This window comes from Rhamphochromis longiceps, linkage group LG11, assembly GCF_057381845.1.
Source record: "Rhamphochromis longiceps isolate RC_006_pf linkage group LG11, R_longiceps_female_GT1.1, whole genome shotgun sequence".
NCBI lineage: Eukaryota > Metazoa > Chordata > Actinopteri > Cichliformes > Cichlidae > Rhamphochromis > Rhamphochromis longiceps.
This window is the reverse complement of record NC_140567.1, coordinates 1,597,455-1,619,875: the sequence shown is the minus strand read 5'-3', so window position 1 is coordinate 1,619,875 and position 22,421 is coordinate 1,597,455. Positions and strand designations below refer to the sequence as shown.

At 43.2% G+C, this 22,421-nt stretch overlaps 2 protein-coding genes across 2 annotated transcripts; one reads left to right on the top strand and one right to left on the bottom strand.

Moving 5' to 3' along the window:
- Positions 1–4,785: 4,785 nt before the first annotated feature.
- Positions 4,786–12,155, bottom strand: rwdd1 (RWD domain containing 1). The gene is made up of 7 exons (XM_085421978.1): positions 11,934–12,155; positions 11,042–11,107; positions 10,230–10,360; positions 8,969–9,112; positions 8,754–8,886; positions 8,607–8,669; positions 4,786–5,219 (listed from the first exon to the last, which is right to left on the bottom strand). The coding sequence occupies exons 1-7, from the start codon at positions 12,004–12,006 to the stop codon at positions 5,107–5,109; spliced, it is 723 nt and encodes a 240-aa protein (XP_085278104.1). The 5' UTR covers positions 12,007–12,155; the 3' UTR covers positions 4,786–5,106.
- A 3,318-nt stretch (positions 12,156–15,473) lies between these two features.
- rrp15 (ribosomal RNA processing 15 homolog) lies at positions 15,474–21,754 on the top strand. The gene is made up of 5 exons (XM_085421979.1): positions 15,474–15,614; positions 20,113–20,360; positions 20,774–20,871; positions 20,954–21,143; positions 21,229–21,754. The coding sequence occupies exons 1-5, from the start codon at positions 15,581–15,583 to the stop codon at positions 21,364–21,366; spliced, it is 708 nt and encodes a 235-aa protein (XP_085278105.1). The 5' UTR covers positions 15,474–15,580; the 3' UTR covers positions 21,367–21,754.
- The last annotated feature ends 667 nt before the right edge of the window (positions 21,755–22,421 follow it).

Sequence of the window (22,421 nt, the reverse complement as noted above, 5' to 3'; positions counted from 1 at the left end):
GTCTGCCATTATTAGTCATTCTCATCACGCTGATTTGTGTCCAGGGGTCTTCTTTCGCATTCGATTAGATTCTGATTGTTAACTTGTGTTAAGGTTCAACATATTGGGGATGAAAAACCACAATAACAACACTGGTCCGGCCGGGTTGAGTCAAACGATGATTTTAATGAACACACGCGTGGGAGATGGACACCGTATGCAGACAGCCTCAGATCTCAAAATGGTGGAGCATTGCTCAAACTCTTATAGCCTCTGGTTCTCCCACCTTATCATAAAAGCCTAAACATTCACATGCTTTTCTCTCACACGGCGCCTAAGCTACGACCTTGGCTCCCCGTTTATCTGCTCCTGCTGAGTTGGGGCAGAAAACTCCAGTATATTCTGTTCTGTTCTAATCAGACAAATAAGGCGATGACTTTCTGCAAACAGTATTTCTTATAACATCATAAAACAATATCATTCATCCACAATAAATCAGCAGTCTAATGTAATGCAAATCAGTTTAACGAATGCAATAGTTATCAGCTTCTTCTAATTCAGGAGACTAATGCAAACTAAAACTACATAATAATTCACAATCTTTAGTTAGGGGTATAACATGGCATAAAATAATATTATAATCTAACACTTGATACTATAAGAATCACTCACTCTGTATCCCTGTTGTTAATTAGATAGCAATGCTACACACCTGTGCTACTCTAATAGTCTATGTTTGAATGCTTCAGCACTCTCCCTTAGACAGAGATGACATGAGCTGCACACTCCACAGAGTACTGTTAAAGAATTACCTGGAAATTAAACGTTGTACTTGAGACAAGACTGAAGATGATATAAAACTGAAGATTTAAAGTTTTAGATCCATGAGCACTCTACAGCTCGTTAGATTTAAAAACACAGCAGCAGCAGGTTTCATACAAGTGTAATTTGTTCTTTTCATTTCATTCAACACAATAAGAACAGCAACAGCCTGAACTAAATCAAATAATACATTATGTAACAAAGCTACAAAATAGAAGAAATAGCTCAAATATAAATACCCAGAATAAGATAAGATAAGATAAGATAACCTTTATTAGTCCCACACGTGGGAAATTTGTTTTGTCACAGCAGGAAGTGGACAGTGCAAAAGTTATGAGGCAAAAATTAGAATACAATAAGAATAAATACAGTACACAGCTGTACAGAATAGAATAGAATAAAATACTATATACAGTAGAATAAAATAAAATAAATATACAATAAGATAAAAATAGAATACAAATACAAATACTATATACAACTGAGTAAAAATACAACGATGACAGAAAGGATTATTGCACTTAGTATTATTGCACATGTATGGATGTGTGTGTTTGTTCAGTTAAAGTCTTTATTATGGAGTCTGACAGCAGTGGGGAGGAAAGACCTGCGAAATCTCTCCGTCCCACACCGTGGGTGCCGCAGTCTCCCACTGAAGGAGCTGCTCAGTGCTGTCACAGTCTGCTGCATGGGGTGGGAGATGTTGTCCAACAGGGATGACAGCTTAGCCGCCGTTCTCCTGTCACTCACCACCTCCACTGGGTCCAGAGGGCATCCTAGAACAGAGCTGGCCCTTCGGATCACCCTGTTCAGTCTCTTCCTGTCCCCAGCAGAGATGCTGCCGCCCCAGCAGACCACACCATAAAAGATAGCAGAAGCCACCACAGAGTCATAGAAGGTCTTCAGGAGTGGGCCCTCCACTCCAAACGACCTGAGTCTCCGCAGCAGGTACAGCCTGCTCTGCCCTTTCCTGTAGAGGGCGTCTGAGTTATGAGTCCAGTCCAGTCTATTGTTCAGATGAACACCAAGGTACCTGTAGCTGTCCACAGCCTCAATGTCCATACCCTGGATGTTCAGTGGTTGCAGTGGAGAATGCTTGTGCCTGCGGAAGTCTACCACCAGTTCCTTGGTTTTACTGGCGTTGATCTGGAGGTAGTTCAGCTGGCACCAGTCCACAAAGTCTTGGGTCAGACCTCTGTACTCCTTGTCGTCCCCATCAGTGATGAGGCCGACTATTGCAGAGTCATCAGAGAACTTCTGCAGGAAGCACTGGGTGGAATTGTGGGAGAAGTCTGCAGTGTAGATGGTGAAGAGGAACGGAGCCAGAACCGTTCCCTGTGGGGCCCCGTACTGCAGACGACCCTGTCCGACACACAGCCCTGAGTCCTCACATACTGTGGTCGGTCGGTGAGGTAGTCCAGGATCCAGGTAGTGAGGTGATGGTCCACTCCAGAGTTCACCAGCTTGTCCTTTAGAACCGAGGGAAGAATAGTGTTGAATATTACCGAGATTAAATATATATGATGATATTATCATCATCAACATTCACCCTGGAAAAGCACTAATGAGAAGACCATCAGGACCGAGCTGCGTCTCCTGGATGCATCATCACAGCTGTCCTGTACCAGATCTCGGCGCAGGGATCAAGCAGGACTCGTAGTCTTTACCAGCACCTCCTTCAGTCCTGTAGAAAGCTATACAGTAACAATGTATATACATTACAATGTCATTACTCAGATATGACTGACTCTGAATTACTTTATGGTAAGTAACACACTATTGGCAAGACCCAGTGTGAAAGAATTCCTTGCTCAAGTTTTTATTTCATCATCAAGTGACGACCTTTCACCTTACATCAGGTTGTATTGAATGCTGTCAGAGAAAATCTCATGTCCTCTTTCTGCAGCTGACTACAGTGTTTAAAACAGAAGCCGTGCAGATCTGAGTCTATGTGACAGCATGGATGATCAATCATTTTGACTTTTTGTCTTTAACTTTAGTATAACCAGGACGATCACCTCACCTCGTCACCATCCGTCAGCTGATGATCCCACCATGGTTTCTCTGTAGTCTTTAATAGATGTCCACACCCAAAGAGCTGGGAAAAGCACTGCAGACACCCATCTGACTGAGAGGGACAGCTACATCAAATGGTAAACATTTTGAATATGTACGGAGAGAAGCAATGAGAAAAACTGAGAAACTGGTTACTCAGAACAGTCTTCATCTTTCAGCTGCTCCTTTAAGGGGTTGCCGTATTGGATCACCTGCCTCCATCTAACTCCATCATTAGCATCATCTAGCATCCGTCACATATGCCCTCTGTATGTCCCATTACATTCAAAAACTCTTCTGAGGTCTTCCTCTTTTCCTTCCACCTGGTAGCTTCAACATCCTTTGTGTAATATGTCCACTTGTGGACTTTCCTTGTTGCCATCCTTCTGTCACCAATCACCAAAAAACACTCATCTCCATACAAACTGTATGCCAAAGTATCCTTGGGCAAGAGACTAAACCCGTGCTGCTCCCAATGCATTCATTGTAGTGTGAATGTGTAAGTAAATGCTGTGAATGAGACCTTGAATAAAATACTTGGGGTCAAGTACACCAGAAATGTACTATATAGGAACCTTGTCATACACACAGTTCTTGTCTAAAGAGACAGTGCAACACCTTCAGTCTTCATCAACACTGTCAAAGGAAACGTCACATATGGAGTGAAACCACATAGGTGCTCAGTGATCACCTCTGTGTTTGATAACACTTAACCAAAGATTCCAAATTCTGATCCATCAGTCCATAAGACCTTCTTCCAGTCTGCAGTAGTCCAGTGGTGGAGTTTATGGCCCAGCCAAGCCTCTTTGTCTTATTGTGATGCTGCTGCAGCTCGTCCTGTCAAACCTGCAGCAGGAAGTCTTCTCTTCACAGCTGAAACTGAGACTTCTCACTACGACCACGATTAAGCTGCTTGTAGCTGTTGTCCTGTGAGCCGCCATCACACTGTAACTGATACAGTCGTGTCTTTGGGTCTGCAGACCCCCTCCTGTCACAGTTTGTTTCTGAGCCTTTGGATGATGAAGGAAACTGGACTCACTCTTTGCAGTTTCTCTGTAGGACAAACCTACATTTGAAGTGTTATGATGGTCTGTCTCTCTTCCATTGTTAATCGTCTTGTTGTCACCATTTCTGTACCAACACACTACTTTCTGCAGTACAATAATGTTCAACTGATGCTCACGAGGGTCTGGTACCACAGTGTGCCCAGCACACAGAGGGGCTGTACCTGCAGGAATTAGTAGCACTAACCTGAGTCTCAATTGCTGCAGAGCAGCTTTAAATTGTTAACCCATGTTGTGTTCCCTGAAAAAGACCTTTTTGTATAATTCTGAAATGTACATTATTTTTCACTTTTGGGTATCTTTTATTTTAACCTGGCAGTTCACCACTTGTTTGTTCTATTTCAAGATATTTAGTGGACTTAAACTTGAATTGCAATAAATAACTGGAAAAATTGGGCTGTTCAAAACTTTTTAATCGGTAGTGTGTGTGTGTGTGTGTGTGTGTGTGCGTGTGTGTGCGTGTGTGTGTGTGCGTGTGTGTGCGTGTGTGTGTGTGCGCGCGTGTGTGTGTGCGCGCGCGTGTGTGTGCGTGTGTGTATGCATGCAGAAAGGCTCCGGCCCAGGACCTTATCCATTGAAGCAACAATGCTAACCACTGCTACACATCTTAGACTCACTTCTAAATTAAATTATTTGAAGGAAAACTGATGTAAGAAACTGCTAAACATGCCCAACTTTCCCACAGTGTTACAGCCATCAAATTCAAATTTGGAGTTGGTCAGTCCAACTACTAAAATCTTACTTTGGTCACGTAAAGAACTGCTCACCTGATTTATTGTCACAGAATGTTTTTACTGCACATCGGAAAATATTCTAGTTTTTCTGGAAATGCGGTCACGTGTAATAGAGTATAGTTACTTCAACCTCAGCAAAGCAAGACTTTTATTCTCTGGCCATACCTGACAGTTTAGTGCCTTCAACTGGACAGAAACTTGCTGATACTGGGATGAGCTTAAAGACAAAGCCCCAGAGGGAACACACATTTTTATCAGACTTAATCGAGGCAGTTGAAATAAACACCAACTGTTGAGTGTTTTTAAACAATTTCCTCTCCTTTCATTCGGAGTTTTGTAAAATAAAAAAAAGCAGACATGTCCTTAATGGCCAGAAGACGGCGTCCAGGACAAGAGCAGCATGTTCCTCTGATCATGCTTGAAGCCTTTGATTCCACCGTCCTGCTCTGCCTTTAGTCTTCATCACTACCCATCTCTATAGGGTCAAAATCTGGGTCATCTTCATCCAAATCCAAGTCCTCAATGTCCTGGAATAGTGACTCGTCCACTTCAACGTTGTTTCCAGCTGCATAAGAAGAAAGCCACGGGGTTAGAAGAAACTTCACAGGAAAAAGATTATTCCTACTAAATGCTGTTCTCTGACTGGGAGTTGTTGACTGAGCCAACAGATCCAGATGATCTGTGACTCTGACACAGCAAATCAGATCTTAGAAAGTCACGTTTTTTTCTCTCTTTCACGTGTCTGCCTGCTGCCAATCCCGTTTCTCCCGAGCTACACAAACACAATTCCATCCATTTTCTGCCACTTATCCAGGTTCGGGTCACCGGGGTCTGAAGCCCAGACTTCCATCACCCTGGCTCTTCAGCTCATCTGGGCAGACAATGAGTTGTTCTCAAGCCAACCAAGACATATAATCTGTCCAGCAAGTCCTGGGTCTGTATGAGTGCACCCACCAAGTAGGACACGCCCAGAATACTTCACCCAGGAGGTCGGGGGGGGGGGCGCCTCCTCGTCAGATGCCTGAACCACGTAAACTGACTCCTTTCGCTGTGGCTGGCGGCTCTACTCTCAGCTGAGCTCCTCAGTCTATCGCTAAAGGAGAGGAAGCTTACTTCTGCCACTTGTATCTGCAAATTTGTCGTCTTGGTCACTAGGCTGAGCTCATGAGCACAGGTGAGGGCAGGAAGGAAGATCGCAGTAAATCAACAACTTTGCTTTTAAGCTCTCCTCACCAAAACAAGATGATACGAAGTCCGTGGCTCAATCCTTCTGACGTTCTCACACTCCACTCTGCCCTCACTTGTAAACGAGACCCCGACCTACTCCTCCACCCGGGGTAGTAACTCGTCCCTGACACAGAGTTTGACTCCACCCTTTCAAGCTGAGAAGGTCTCGGAAACGGAGGTGCCGATTTTGAATCCAACTGCTTCACACTCAGCAGCAAACTGCTCCAGTGAAAGCTGGAGGTCACCACCTGATGAAGCCAACAGAACCACAACATTCGCAAAAAGCACAGCTGAAACCCTGATGCCACCAAAACAGAGACCCTCCACTACCTGCTACACCTGGATACTAGGGGTGCAACGATATTCGTATCGATATTGAACCGTTCGATACAGTGCTTTCGGTTCGGTACGCATATGTATCGAACAATACAAAATTTTTAATTTATTTTATCAACTTTCCTTCTGACGATGCTGTCTGTGTTGAGCGCTCAGTGAATCTGCGTTCGACTACTCCGCCTAGGGTCGACAGTGCAGCCTAGGCGGAGTAGTCGAACGCAGATTCACTGAGCGCTCAACACAGACAGCATCGTCAGAAGGAAGAGCGCAGGGCAAGCTAGCGAGACAGAAGTTAAGCTCTCCTTACAACATGGACCTCCCCCACCCTCATTCAGATCTGGCGTTTGGAATTATTTTGGTTTTCATGTGACGTATGACCCTGAAGGTAAGCGAGTCATGGACTAAAGTAAAACAGTATGTTGGATGTGCCATGCAATGCTCAATTACATGGGTGGGAACTAGTGTGTTAGCGCAGTTAGCTCGTTAACGTGTTGGCCGTCTAGCCCCATGCACGGGGCGATCGGCGGTAGCTCGTTAACGGAGATTTGCCGTGTTGTGGCGTTAAGGTCATTTCAACGAGATTAACCTGAAAGCACTAGTGGGAACACAACGAATATGACTGCACATTTACGCTGACATCATCCTAGTGCAAAGACAAAAACAACAAGCATGCTACTAACTTTAGCCGAGTCATTTAGACAGCTGTTAGCACAGGATTCTCCTTATGCTGCTGAGAATATAGCCCAGAAGAAGCGGATAGTATAGCTTTTATTTTGGAAAGAGACATTTCTCTGTAATAAACTCTCTTTTCCAAAGATGAGTGATTCCTCAATCAGATACAGGGCTTGCAATATCGCTAGCCCGACGTCCCGGAGCTAGCGATTTTTTCAGTCGGGCTACCAAAATCTATCTCTTCCCTGCCCGTTGGGCTATTGTAGGAAAAATATATGTCAATGCTTTTGCATTCTTTCAGAAATGTAGCTGGGTAATTATGTCATTGGCATCGGTGAGCCACTGTCAATATGTGACATATTGAAATCGCGTTTGAATTTGCGCTTGTTTTTTTGCTTTCACTTTGCAATCGTGCGAACTGTGTATAGAGAGCGACAGCACTGATCTGTGAGTGATGATAATTTGTGCACCAATTCCTCTGACATCATCTTATTAATTGTTAGCTTACTATGCAAACATGACAAGTGAAATCTCCCGCAGCTTAAACATGTGAGAGGTTGATCGCGCAGAGAATCGCTGAGCTTATGTGAGTGCGTGTGTAAAAGCATTTTAGTTCTGCTGAGCCAAATAAGACAGGTCAGGGTGAAGAAGTGACAGCCAGAGAAAAGCTTACCACAAAACGGAGAAGTTATGACAAATCAGACTATAAGGCAAAAAGAAAGTGCAGCTTTATGGTTTCATGGACAAAAGAATTTCTGTGGCTGCAATATGACGAGCTAAATAACCAGGGCTGCACATAAGTGGTCCGCAGGTGCGCATTCGCTGTCAAAATAAAAAACGCGCACAAGGGTTAGGGTTAAATTTAAAAACTGTACTTTTGAGTTAAAATATATATTTATAATTTTAATAAATGACAAATTAAAAAGGCATGAACATTTTTTTTGTATCGAAAAAATATCGAACCGTGACACCAAAGTATCGAACCGAACCGAACCGTGAATTTTGTGTATCGTTGCACCCCTACTGGATGCCGTCCATAACAGAATCTGTGACAAAGGGCAGCATCCACCAGAAACTGCCGACCACATGGCCGTCGCTACACGTACCTAACGCCCTGTAATGACAGACAAGACACCTCATACTCCCGAAGGATAAACCTGTCAGCTGACACCGCTGGGATCTACAGCAATGACATCGGAATGTCATTTGGACTGGAGAAACGTACTCGGATGGTAACAAAGAAATGTTGGTCGGGAATTGCAGATACTGAGTACAGCTATAAGTATCTTTTAATCCCACGAGAAAATGGAAGCCGTAAAGAGGAACCTCGGAAAACTGCAACCACCAAATACCCGCAGAGAATAAGGCGAGCCCCGAGGATCGGCTGAACGGGAAGAACGAGATCCGAGCAATCAACACTGCTGGGATAATAGGATGGCCAAAGGAAAAGGTGGAAGCCACTGAGACCGAGGCAAGAAAGCGAGGGTTTCACCCCAGACACGGCACACTGAGAGGAAGGAAGGAGGTCGAAACCACCATCCCGAATGAAACAAGGATCCATCAGCCCATCACAAAGATGGCCACGACTGATCACGTGCCTACTGATTACCTGCAAACACAGACGTCCACACAAGTGTTATGTTTAGATTCCACTGTCCTATAAATGTCTTTAGTCCTCACAACAAAAAGAAGCACAACACTCAGAAACAGTCCTTACCATCTTCAAGGAACTGAATGTCAGATGTGTCCAGGTTGTGGTCTCTCTCAAACAGCTGTTTACCTGGTGACAGATGCACAGTCTTCAGTCAGGACACGTACGTCATCATCTTTACAGTTTTTGGTGTCTTTGAGTAACACCGTGTACCTGTCAGTTTGGGTTTTCCTGCCTGCTCCTCCTCTTTCTGTCTTTTTCTCCTCAGTTCAGCCATTTCCAGCTCAAACTTGGCTTTCCATGCCAGGAAGTTTTCAATGGTTACCACTGTTCCCTGGAAAGCCACCTGTTGAAAGCAACTACTGTTATAATAAAATAAAACCTTGGCTGCAGAGAGTGAATGGTCATGAATCCCGTCTGGGTTCTACCTTCTCTGCTTCCTGGGCCTCTCTCTCTTTCCTCCGCTTTTCCTCTTCTTGCCTATTTTTCATCACATCAACAATTGTATTAAGTTTCTCTTGAACAGCTGTAACCAGGGTGAAGATCATCACCATGCCCAAGTTTTCTTCTGCCTGCACAGTGAACACAAACATACAAAGCCACATTTCACCAACTGTCCAAGAACAGTTCAACACTTTTGGTTCAATTCTTTTTCTTTTTGCAATAAGGCGATGGAGAGACGTCTGACGTCACCTACATTTTGATTGTTATTATTGCTGTGTAGTTTAAGGGGCTTGGAAAGCAAGCTTCTGTAAGGTTCTTGGAGGTGTTTCACCTGTGAAGCTTCTTCAGTTCACATAAAAAATACAAAATTGAAAGTAAATTTTCTCATTAAGTGCATCCTCCCGCTGCTGCGTTGTCACATGGATATCTATGTTTGGACACAGCTTCTCATTCAATGTTTTTTCTTTATTTTTAGCACGTTGGACATTGTAGGTACAACATGAAGACATCACATGGTGATGGAGTGCTGCACCGTGACCTGCCCTCCACAGTCACCTGACCTACACCCAGTGGAGATGGTTTGGGATGAGATGGAGCGCAGAGTGAAGGCAAAGGGCCAACGAGTGCTCAGCATCTGTGGGAACTCCTTCAAGCCTGAAACAGTATTATGGTGTTTCACACTTTTTGTTTACTACATAATTCCACATGTGTTCAATCATAGTTTTGATGCCTTCAGTGAGAATCTACAATGTAAAAAACCATCACACGAGAAGGTGTGTCCAAGCTTCTGACTGCTCGTGTATGGCCAGTATAAAGCATCAATCTGATACTCTGAGTTACACTGATAAAAAGAACACATATATCAATCCTTTTAAACGCTTTGGAAACATTTAAAGTTGTCTCCATCTCGCTACATGTCTGACAGGCATCACTGCACAGTTCAATGAACATACACTGTTATTGTGTTATTAGTATGCACCCATATTTCATTACAATGTTACTGTAGTCGTGCCCATGGACCAGCTGTACGAATGTCTGAAGCTTTAAGATTCGGCAGCATTTCTTCACAGATTCCTCTTAATGAGGTTTGAGCTTCAGCTACATCACAAATGTAGACACGCAACAGTGAAGCTGTCATCCAAGGCACTGGGCTTCCATCCAAGCATCTGGAAAGATCTAGAAGCCACTAATTAGCCCTCAACCAGCACCAGACCCACGACTGCTCAGATAAATCCAATGACAGACCTGCTGTTGTAATAGTGTGAGGATATCTTCTGCGTCACTCTCCTCCAAGTTCTCCTGGGAATAGATTTCCCACAGCGGGGGCTCGTCTGGGTACTTGTCTACATACGTAAACTTTAAAGTTGTTTCCACAGCTGCAAAAAGACAACAGACAGTTCATGTTCCACAACTTTACAAGTGCACAATGAAAAAGTTATTTTTATTATTTAACTAAAGATAAAACTTTCATTTATTCTTTATTCACTACGTGTAAAGTCAAACAGGTGGATATACGTGTACCCCCCCAGCTTAGTGCCAGCATAGTGGGGTTTTCACTAGTGGACGAGAGGATTGCTTTCATTCTGGTCAAGTAAAGGGTCTTGTTATTCGTGCTCATCAATCAACCATGCAGCCTACCCAGCCTTCCTGGAGGCCCTGAGTGGGGTGCGTTAAAGTGGCCTTTGCTGTGTTACTAAGACCCCACAAGAACAGTTCTGATAACATAACTGATCCTGCGACCATGCAGGGGAACATCCTTAGAAGCAAAGCAGTATCACTGGGACCAGTGTTCCTTCAACTGCTGTCAGACGGTAGTCACAGACGGGCTCAACGGTCATGGATTTCACACCAGAGGTTTTACAATACTGTTCTATTATCATGATCCATTTCAAATGCTACGTTGCTTTTAAATATATGCTATAAATGTACACATGCATACACACACACACATTCTATAATGGAAAGCAATGAGCAGTTCAGTTTGAAACACCTGACATAATAACAGCTGCAGTGCTAGCAACACACCGTTTTCCAACCACATTCATCAGTTTACTTACTTTCCCCGTTCTCCCCGGCATCAGACGTGACCGTGATGGTGAAGCTGGTTGGATCTTCTGAGAGCACTGCAAGTACACATTCATTAGTAACATCACTATTACCATGATTTCATAAGTGGCTGGGTAACTAAGGCATATTTCACGATTTTACCAACCAGAAATAATAAAGATTTGGATACCAATAACAAAGACTTCAGGCAAGCTTTGCTTTTCCCAACAGCTACCGCGTGCTAATAGAAATAGTATTAGTATTTTAACATTTGACATTAATATGAGCATCCTTTCACAAACACAAGAACACCAGCAAGCTAATCCCAAAAAGTTGATGCTCCTCATTTGGACGTTTTCAGCAGGAGAAACGCTTCATGCAGGGGACTTCTTCAGTCTCAGCTGACTGCAGGTTTCCAACCTTATAAACAGAACATTTGTACAACGACTGAAACCAGCACAGCTGATTAACAACGGGCTGGGAGGTCAGTTCTGCAAATTCTCATGACCATTGATCAACAACCATTGGTGAGTGTCATTCACAGAGAGTTGAGGGATGGCTGCAATCACAGCATTGTAAGATGCACACAGGTGTACCCTTAGGTCCCCTCCTCGTTTCAGAGATGGTCTTTCCCTTTTCACGTGAAAGGTTTCAGTCATTGTACAAATGTTCTGTTTATAAGGTTGGAAACCTGCAGTCAGCTGAGACTGAAGAAGTCCCCTGGATGAAACGTTTCTCCCGCTGAAAACGTCCAGATGAACAGAATCAACCTTCTGGGATTTCCTTACCTGGCTCACTGAGCATGCATCAAGACCAGCAAGCTAAGTAACGTGTACTTGCTAGCTATGAGCTAGCTACTACTTTCGTGCTACAATCCTACTTAACGTTACGTGCCATTCAGACCTGTAAAGGAGTCTGGGTAGATGGACTCTATGGCTTCGAGTTCATTCCGCTGCTCTTCGGCGTAGTCTGTCATGTTTGTGAAGCTACAGGTTATCTGGAAGTTCGTAAAATCATCACCAATGCGTTCGCTGTGTGCTGCGTACTCAGCTGAAACAGTCGATCGCCGATCTCGACGATCCGCCTCTTCTTCTTCTTCTTTTCGGGTTTAGCGGGGGTCGCAAACCAGCTTTGAACGTACATTACCGCCACCTCCTGGACTTGTGTAGATCACACGCTCCACACAAGAAAAAGAGAAAAACTTGCGTCCGTGTGATTTTTCTTTATGAATGAGTGAAAAAAAAAACAATCGGGAAATGGTCGTTTACCAATCATCATTTGGAGGAAAACAAATAAACAATAAATAAATAGATAAGGGAAAGGAACCGTTTTACTAACAGGGGGCGTATCGAAAGTGTTTGTCTGAGTGGGGGAATGAGTCGAGTTGTACAAAGGACTTTGAGATATAAGAACCAGTCAAATTACCAAATCTTATTTCGCACTTTTGTTGGTATTTATTTAGTTTCTCCTCTTGTACAGGTGTGAATGCCAAGATTAGGTCTCTTTTTTAAGAGTCACTTGTCTCCATTCCTCCTTCCATTTCTTTCTGGTCTATTTTTTTAGGACACTGACTGGAAGAAAGTTTGGTGTTTGCCAAAAAAAATTCCTCCTTACTAAGTGAAGGAAATTTCATTTAAGCTAATTCATAGATTCTACCCTGTTAAATGCTTCCCTCAGAAATGTAAGAGGGATGTAGACACTCTTTGCTCCTTCTGTAAGATCGCCCCAGAGTCCTGCTCACATCTATTCTGGTCTTGTACCTCTACGTAGATTTTGTGGTTTCATCTCTAAGAACATCTTATCAAATTTTGTGCTTTTTTACCAAAATGTGTTATTTGGTTACACTGACTTAGTAGGAAAGACTCGAATGCTTTTTACCTCATTAATCTGATTTTACTCCTCGCCAAAGACCATAAAAGTTCTCAAGCAATGAACCTCACTTTCTCACTTTTAGGAAAGAAATTGAACTCTGTGAATACAATTTGCTCCTCTCACAACAAAAAAGCTTTTAAAACCGTAAATATCTGTAATGTAATAATGTAATGATTGTGTGTTTAATGATTCAATGTCATTGTATCTCTCGCTTGTTTTTCTTTTCTTTTTTATTCCTTTTTCTTATTTTCCCCTTTTAATTTTGATATGCATCTTACCTGTTTAATTTGGCGCACTCTTCCATTGTATCATAATTTTGCAGTACATTGTCTCCTCCGTGTTTTATATTTGTTGTTACTGTTCCTCTTGAAATAAAGATGGAGAGAAAAAAGTCTGAACTGGGACACAGCCCGAGCTACACTTTCTACCGGGTTAACTTTGGCACAGCACGGAACCCTGTTCCAGATCCTTCCGGCCCGCTTCAACCTCTAATGGCCCGAATAAGCCATTTCATTACCATTGCAGACAGAACAAACGTCGCAGTGTTTATTTCTCTGGGTTTTATTGGCGAGTACACGAAGAAGCTTTTTCCTCATACGTAGGGTTGCCAACCGTCCCTTAAAATACGGAATCGTCCCGTATTTAGAAACAAAAGTTCACGTCCCGTATTGAGCTAATAAGGGACGCACTTTGTCCCGTAATACAGGGAGAATCAAAAGTAGTCTATAAATGTTAATGGAATTAACGCTTTGTTTGAAAACATAATTCCCAGCCCCTCTCCTGCTTTGTGACCAATGAGCTGACAGCACACTTATGACAATTCGAGTATGACAATTCAGATTATCTCATTGGTCGAGGAAAGGTCGCTTACGGAGAAAATACCGGAAGACAACAGATGACCACAACAAGAAGCATGGCCAACAGGGAAACAAACGCCGACACTGCGGTGCAAGTCTCGGACGACAGTACACCTAAAGCTGGGCAGACACTGTGCGATTTTTTCAGTCACGTTATTCAGCTCCTGCTCAAACTGCACGATTGACTCGCAGGGGTTAGAAGTTGGTAGGTCACGATGCAGGTCTCACACTATACGGCCCGATGCTCTGATGCGACCTGAGTGCTCACACTGTGCGTCCATAAAATGAAGGTTATAACAGAAAATCTGTCGCTCCCCCTCTCTCTCTGTCTTTCACTCACACAGACACACCACCACCATCAACTTTGCTAAATTGCTAATGAAAAACATGATCAGGCAGCTGTGACTGAGCAGCAGTGTAAATCCAACTATTTTCACGGTTGTTGTGGTCGTGATAATTTTGTGATGCCACATCGAAAAGGCTCGGATGAGCTTTGAAAAGTTCTACAAGTTGTGCCTCCATCGCTTGTGTCCAGATCACACGCTGCACAGCCGTGCTGCTCCGTCTTTTTCACCGACGTTTACGTGTTTGCGCGTGAGCAGTGTGAGCGGCTGTGATGAGACCCTCACGAGCGATTGATGATCGGGAGCTGGTCGTGAGGTGTTAATCGCTTCTCGTTACCCCACGTATACATACTACACGATGCACGATGAAGGCCAAAATCGGGCCGATCACCAAAACGGTCGCACGACTCATAAATCGTCTCAAAATGGGCCAAAAATCGTACAGTGTAAGCCCAGCATTAGAGCAGCAATGTTTGTTCGCCCAGAGAAAGAAAAAAAGGCTGCGAAAGTACAGGGAGGAATGGGAAAAAGAAAACACCTGGCTGGGAAAATGCACGATAACACCTTTAAAGCGCACTGCACTGTGTGCCGGAGCACTTTTTCCATAGGCATGCTTCTAATGGTGGGCACATGAAGAACATGAGGGGCCTGAAAGCTCGGGGAACCCTTAACCAATTTTTTGTCCACCAGGCCACGGCAGAAGCAGATATGGTATGTAAACACTGGTTTGTTTTTTTAAACCCTCTGGTTAAGGTTAATATGGGCATGTGCAGTGAATATCAGCGCTATGTGGCCAGAAGTGTGATAATATAACTTATTTTGTGTAATAAACAACTGCAAGGATAGATGATTACAACAAATAGATCACTAATACATAAAAGTAATACATAGATGAATAATGATGATGAGTTAAGATGCGTAATCATGGGAACAAACGGGAGCAAAAGCTGAAATAATATTTCAACTGAAGCCAATTGTACTAAATGCTGTTACATGTTACATGAATATTTTTCGTTCTATTGTTTTCTATTAATTTATATAATTTTAAGTTAAGCAGGACAGAGTTCTTTTAAAGAAAGATTTACTTATATTCTCAAAAGTTAAGCATGACAGGCTTCTGTTTAAGAAAGAGACCTGTTTTACTGTGTTAATGTTGTCATTTTGAGCTAAAAATAAATGGCTAAATGATCATTTGTTTCCCATATGGTCATATCACAAAGAATATGCATCTGCTTAAATCAAATTCAAGTCAAATGGTTAAAAAATAATTTCACACACAAAAAAAAAAGAGCTACAAAATTCACCACACTGTGAAGGGTGAACTGGGTTGCCCGGCCCTGGCCACGAGGTGTCCCTTATTTATTTTTCAGGGAGTTGGCAACCCTACTCATACGTGTAGAACAAATCGGAATTCCTGGACGGAACCTTTGACGGGCGGTTAGTTGTACTCTACGGAAACGACGTAGTGTAACACACAATGTCTCTGGTGGAAGCACACGCGTTGGACTCCGGTGAGTTTTGTAATTCACGTTTTTATTATTGCTGCTAATTGTAGCCGCACGGCCTCGAAGATTCTTACAACAACAGCACTAAAGGCGGTCTCTGCTGTTATTGTTAACACAGCAGCAGAGACCGAGACATGAATGGTCTGCTGTGGTTACAGGATGGATTTAAAGTCCGTCTGTTCACCTGGTAGAAAATGAGCGAAACTTTTCTCCTGTAACCTGCTCTTTGAATGCGAGCGTTTACATCGTACTAAGTGTAAATAGTGTAACAAATCACGCGTGAATCGCACACGAACACCGCATTTGCGTCGGTATTCAGACAACAACGATCAACAGGGGCGTCGCTAGCATCACTGAGGACTTGGCCCAGCCCTGAAATCTTTTGGGTTCCTGCTTGAGAAGAACATTAATTTGAGTCCTTCTTGTTTGTTACAGTTTTATTTGCCAGTACAGAGTTTTTACCAGCCTCGGAGCTTTTATTGCACCACGATTGCTGCGTTTGAACTGTATGCCCTCTTTCTGATGCTCACCTCTTCTTCGTCTTTCCTGCTGTTGTGGTGTCCCTCATTTTGCATCTCTTCTCCTTTGCTCGCTCCTCCTGTTCTCTTTCCTGACCTGGTTATGAAAAGAATGCAGTCAGCATGTGCCGATCAAACGCCACCACCATCTAGTTTGATGGGATTATTAAGGCATCAACTTATTTTATACACACTGACTCAACCTCAAATATCAGACTGCAGAAAAGCAAAATGACTCATGCACTCTGCCAAGACACAAGAGCTAAACAGCAAACAAAGTCAGTGGTGAATGTGAGCTATAGGCCAACATTTAGTTCAGCTGCAGAGGTAGACTGCACACAGTGACGTCTGTCTTCAGTCACAGCACTTCCTCTTTTGTCATTTTATGTTTTCTTCTTCATTTTGCAGGATTTCATTTTTCACTCTGTTAAAATCTACATCTGATTTATTTCAAGCTTTTCTGTGAAGTATCTTCAAATGTCCAATAGCTTTCTTTGATCCTCGGTAAACATGCAACATAAAAAGATCGTAGCGGTCACTCTGCTGTGTTACGGCACAAACGTGCATATTTGTGAGGAGCACAGGAGTCAAACGTGCACGAGTAAACAGAGAAATTACACCAAATGAACTCAAGTCAAGGCTTAATTTTTCAGTTCATGAAATTTAAAACATCCCCTGCGTTTCCATGGTTACTCACTGTCATGTGTAAACCATCCCTGCAGGATGACATCACCCTGAGCTGCTGTGGGATTTCACAGCGTCTCAGAGTTCCTCCTGATGTTCTTATAAACGCTGTTGTAACGCTTATGCTGGAGTCCCACGCATCGTTAAACCCCGTTGGTCAGACCAATCAGGTGCTCGTACGAGGTTGGACCTATTGAGGGATGCTCAGCTGTAATTGGTTCACACAGATATGTGACTGTTTCAGGTGTGACTTTAATAAACAATTCTTTAAAGATCCAGAGCTAATCACAAACCATCTGTGGCTCGAGCCCCGACACACCTGTGGAGCACAGCAACAGCTTCCAGCAGCTGAAAGGTCATTATTTGTTTATTATTGTTTATCCAACTTGAATTTTCCAAGTGATGCAGTAGTTGGACTTTTGCCTTTTAAAGTGAACTCATGGTTTGTAGAGTGTTACCTGTGCTGCTGCTCTAAGCTGTCACAGTAGTTGTGGATTAGTCATGTTAATTTTTGTGCTTTCATGAAGTGTTTGTAGTTTGATCGTTACAGACTCTTAGAATAATAATAATACTGTTCATCAAACCATGAACCTCGCTGTGCTTCTCTCTTGAACTATGCTGGCTGCTCTCATGTAGACTCTGATTGTTAGTCACTGAATGTTCTATCAGTTGTTCCATTAATTAATCAATCGAGAAATCAGGTAAGAAATACTTTTGTGTTACTATGATCAATAATATATATTCCAAAGGGGGGAAAAGTGCAGGTCTTCAAAATGAACTGTTTAAAACATCTGTCCAAAAAACAAAAACCCCAAACCCTGAGCCTGCAGTGATATAATGACATTATTTAAAGAAAATATTCATTAATGGGAAAATAAAATCATCTCAAATACAGTAATGTTAAATAAAATAAAGTTTATCCTTCTGAGAACTGAGGAAAAATAAAGAGAGCTCAAAGTCCAGGATGTCCTCGATGTCGTCCATCAGGACTTGTTAGGATCGCTCGAATGAGCCAAAAGATACAGACCACAAATCAGACGTCCGTTACAGAGGACGTAAGTGAATCAGAATCAGAATCAGAAAGGGGTTTATTGCCAAATGTTGAGCAGGTTTACAACATTAGGAAATTGCTGCGGTGCTTCAGTGCAAACATACTGTCATAAATAGCACTTAAATAGACATGAAAAAATAAAAGTAAGAATAAGAATTAAAAGTGCTACGTAGAAAGATATATACATGATATATACATGATATATACATGATATATACATGATATATACATGAGTGCAGGTGGTGATCAGTGCCAAACATGGAATGATGCAGTGAACACAGCATAGGGTCATGTGTTAGTGGCGGGGACAGTCATATGGTTATTGTTCATGTGTCCAACAGCAGAGGGGAAGAAACTGTTCTTATGGCGAGAGGTTCTGGTGCGAATGGACCGGAGCCTCCTGCCTGAGGGGAGCAGGTCAAACAGACTGTGTCCAGGGTGAGAAGGGTCAGCTGAGATCCGAGCTGCACGCCGCAGTGTCCTGGAGGTGTACAGGTCCTGCAGAGATGGGAGTCTGCAGCCAATCACCTTCTCAGCAGAGCGCACAACACGCTGCAGTCTCTGTTTGTCCCTGATAGTGGCTCCAGCGTACCACACGGTGATGGAGGAGGTGAGGATGGACTCGATGATTGCGGTGTAGAACTGCATCATCGTCCGTGTTGGCAGGTTGAATTTCTTCAGCTGCCTCAGGAAGTACATCCTCTGCTGGGCTTTCTTGATGACGGAGGTGATGGTGGGCTCCCACTTCAGGTCCTGGGTGATGGTGGTACCCAGGAAGCGGAATGAGTCCACAGAGGTGATGGGGGTGTCAGTCAGGATGATGGGGGGGAGTGGAGCTGTGTGCTTCCTGAAGTCCACAATAATCTCCACTGTCTTCCGGGCAGTGGAGACGTACAGGAGGACGTATGTTCATGTGCAAGTGAATGGATGAGTTTGTATCTGTGAGCCTTTAAAGGCGTATATGGTGAAAACAAGCACGTCAGCATCCTGAAGTCTGCCCTACAGCTGTGATGTTGTAGCCCAGCGGTCTCCAACCTTTTTTGTGCCACGGACCAGTTTATGCCCGACAATATTTTCACAGACCGGCCTTTAAGGTGTCGCGGATAAATACAACAAAATAAAACTAGTACCGGTACAGAAAGAAGATTTATTCATAACACACGTGAAAGACCCAGGAAAACCAAGTTAACGATAAAAACGATGACAAAATCACGCTGAAAACCGATAAAAACACTGAAAACACCTGAGCCTCAACTCTCACGGACCGGTACCGGTCCGAGTCCCGGGGGCTGGGGACCGCTGCTGTAGTGCTTAGTCATTCATTAACTTTCATTAAACAGCTGTACTGGTGCATTTCTGTTGGTCTGGGGGTAAAGAGCTTTTATTTTTATATATTGAAATATTAATCTCATTTATTTAGCGAATTTAAAGTGAAAACATATAATGTGACAGAGGTGCTGAAATAAAGAGGGTGTAGTTGACCCCCTGTTAGACTCCCCCTGTTGTTCCAGGATCACTGTGATTGAAACGCTGCATCAGTTACACGTCTGTAGATTTCTGCTGTGTGGGACAAACACCGTGGATGGCAGCTGTTCCAAACGTAGCTTTTCTTCACTGTGAGTTTATCCGTCAGGTGCTTTGATAGCCGACTCCCTCCGGCTGTTTCCAGCAAAGGTTTAAATATCGATCGCAGTAACGAGCGCCGCTGTTTCTGGATGTTTTGCTTCACCTCTCTGCACTTCTTGGTATCTTTATGTAGACACAGTGTCATCACCACTGCAGCTGTTATGTTGAAAGGTTCTTAGATAGCGTTTCTCTGCACGCGGCACAACTTCCCTCATTCACACATTTATTAGTACAGTTTTTATCGCTAAGCATCCGAATCTCAATAAACTTTACTGAAAATCTTCTTGTGTACAATCAACATTTAAATGTGATTTCAAACGTTTGCATCCAAGAAGTCAAATAAATCAACTTTTCTCCACCGTCTTTACTCCCATCATCACCTGTCTGCATGTGGTAGGACTAATGTCCACACATAAACAGTGTTTATGTGTTTCTGCCAGTTAAGGTCTTCTTGTCGCTGTGGTGGAGTAAACACGTCTGTAACCTTTGGATGAAATCAGACGCTCGGTTCATCAGGACAGGATCAACTTTCTGGGATTGTCGGATATTTTAGCATGAATCAAAATGCTTCTACTGTGTCAGCGAGAGTTTGTAGTTCACTGCATCATTTCTTTGTGTGAATCAGGTGACAGCATGGCTCTTTGGTCTGAAGGCAAGGTTGATTCTGAAGGAGAGAGTGAAGGTGAAAGAGTGAATGATGAAGAGAAAGAAGAGGATGAAAATGAACATAATGAAGATGCCAGCACTGGATGGGCTGAAGCCATGGCAAAGATCCTCGGGAAGAAAACCACGAGCGGCATCCTGGAGAAGAACAAGGAGCTGGAAAAGATGAAGGCAGCAGAGAGACAGGAGCAGCTCGAGAGGAAGAAACAGGTGAGCGCCGAGTCCCAGGCTCAGGATGATGTGTCCGAGCAGATGTTCATCACTCACCGAGCACAGTTTCCACATTTGTTCATCACTGTCGACAAGAAATGACAACGTTCGACTTATAATAACAAGTTATAATAAGTAGGCGAGTTTATTTTCATGTTTTGGCTCTAAAGACGACCATAAGTATAAACTAGTGATTGAACACAGGAACCAATCAGGAAAGCAGGCAGACCTTAGACACTGTGCTCTGCTCACAATGTTCATCCACATAATAATGTAAAATCAAAACTGCACTGTGACCAGCTGTGTTTGAAAATATATATTCATTCATTTCCTCCTTGTTGTTGAACACTTTCAAAAAAGCAACACGTTTATTTCTAAGCCTTGAAAACCCAAAGATTGTGTGTCCCTAACAGGCTGACGAGAAGAAAGCGTGGGAGCAGATGTGCAGGGAGAAACCTGACATAGTGACGGACCGCGAGACTGAGAAAGCATTACAGAGAATTGCTACAAGGTGACCACTCCGTTTGCTTTGTGTCTTTGTTTGACGTATATGCAACCGAGCATCTGTTCTAATGTGGTCCTCCTTCACTCAGAGGGGTGGTTCAGCTGTTCAACGCTGTCAGGAAACACCAGAAAACTGTGCAGGAAAAGGTGAAGGATGCTGGTGGATCAGACAGGAAGAGGGCAAAGATCCTTTGTTCTGTCTCAAAGAAAGACTTCATCGATGTGCTGAGGAGGGAAGACGGAGGTGTCCGAGCAACGGGCAAGACCGAAAAGGCTGCTGTGAGTTGACAGATGTTTGTTTCGTTCTGTACCTCTGCTGTCAGTGTGTTTATCCTGATGTTTCTGTGTGTGTGCTCGTGCAAAGGTCGCTGCTGTGGAGAAGCCTGCCTGGACTGTTCTCAGAGATGACTTCATGATGGGAGCCACAATGAAAGACTGGGACAAAAGCAGTGACCAGGACGAGCCACAGGAGGGAAACAGTGAGGCAGCGATTCAGATCTGACATCAGCCGTGCACACTGAAAGGCTGAGCTCTGACCGTCTGGGAAAAACCAACAGGAGACCCTGAACTGAAAAGACGAGCTTTAGCGTCAGCACACGCCCGTGCACCCACACGTGCACGCTCACGTGCACCGCTGCGTTGGAGATGTACAGTTTTATATTTGTTGCTGAATAAATTTTGACAGGTGACTGTGAAACATACTGAATGTGGACTGTAGCAGAGAACATGTTAAACTACAAATTTCTTCACAGATTCATTCAAATGCAAAACTGTTTATTTGTTGACACTGGAGAAATGCATCCTTCATGTTAACAGTTTTCTATTCAACAATAAATGTGTGCATGCTGGAGTGTACTACACGCTCACAGGTGGAACAGCCTGTTACATCAGCTGCTTTCAGACTGATTTTAGTACACGAGTCGAGCAGTGGCATCTCAGTGTGGCTACAAGCAGGGGGTGTGGCAACTGCAAAACTAGTCTTGTTATCATCTATCGTCCACCTGGGCCTTACACAGAGCTTCTGTCTGATTTCTCAGACTTTATATCTAATTTAGTTCTGAGCTCAGATAAAATAATTATTGTGGGTGATTTTAACATCCATGTAGATGCTAAAAATGACAGCCTCAACATGGCATTTAATCTGTTATTAGACTCAATTGGTTTCTCTCAAAATGTAAAAGAACCCACCCACCACTTTAATCACACTCTAGATCTTGTTTTAACATATGGCATAGAAACTGAACATTTAACAGTGTTTCCTGAAAACCCTCTCCTGTCTGATCATTTCCTGATAACATTTACATTTACAATAATTGATTACACAGCAGTGGAGAGTAGACTTTATCACAGTAGATGTCTTTCTGAAAGCGCTGTAACTAAGTTTAAGAATATAATCCACCCACTGTTATCATCTTCAATGCCCTGTACCAACACAGAGCAGAGCAGCTGCCAACAAGGGTCTAAAAAATTATATATTTTAAAATAAAATAATTAAACATACAAACCTAAAATGGGTTTAGCTACATTCTGGAGCGTGTTCCTGGATTGCAGTAGCTA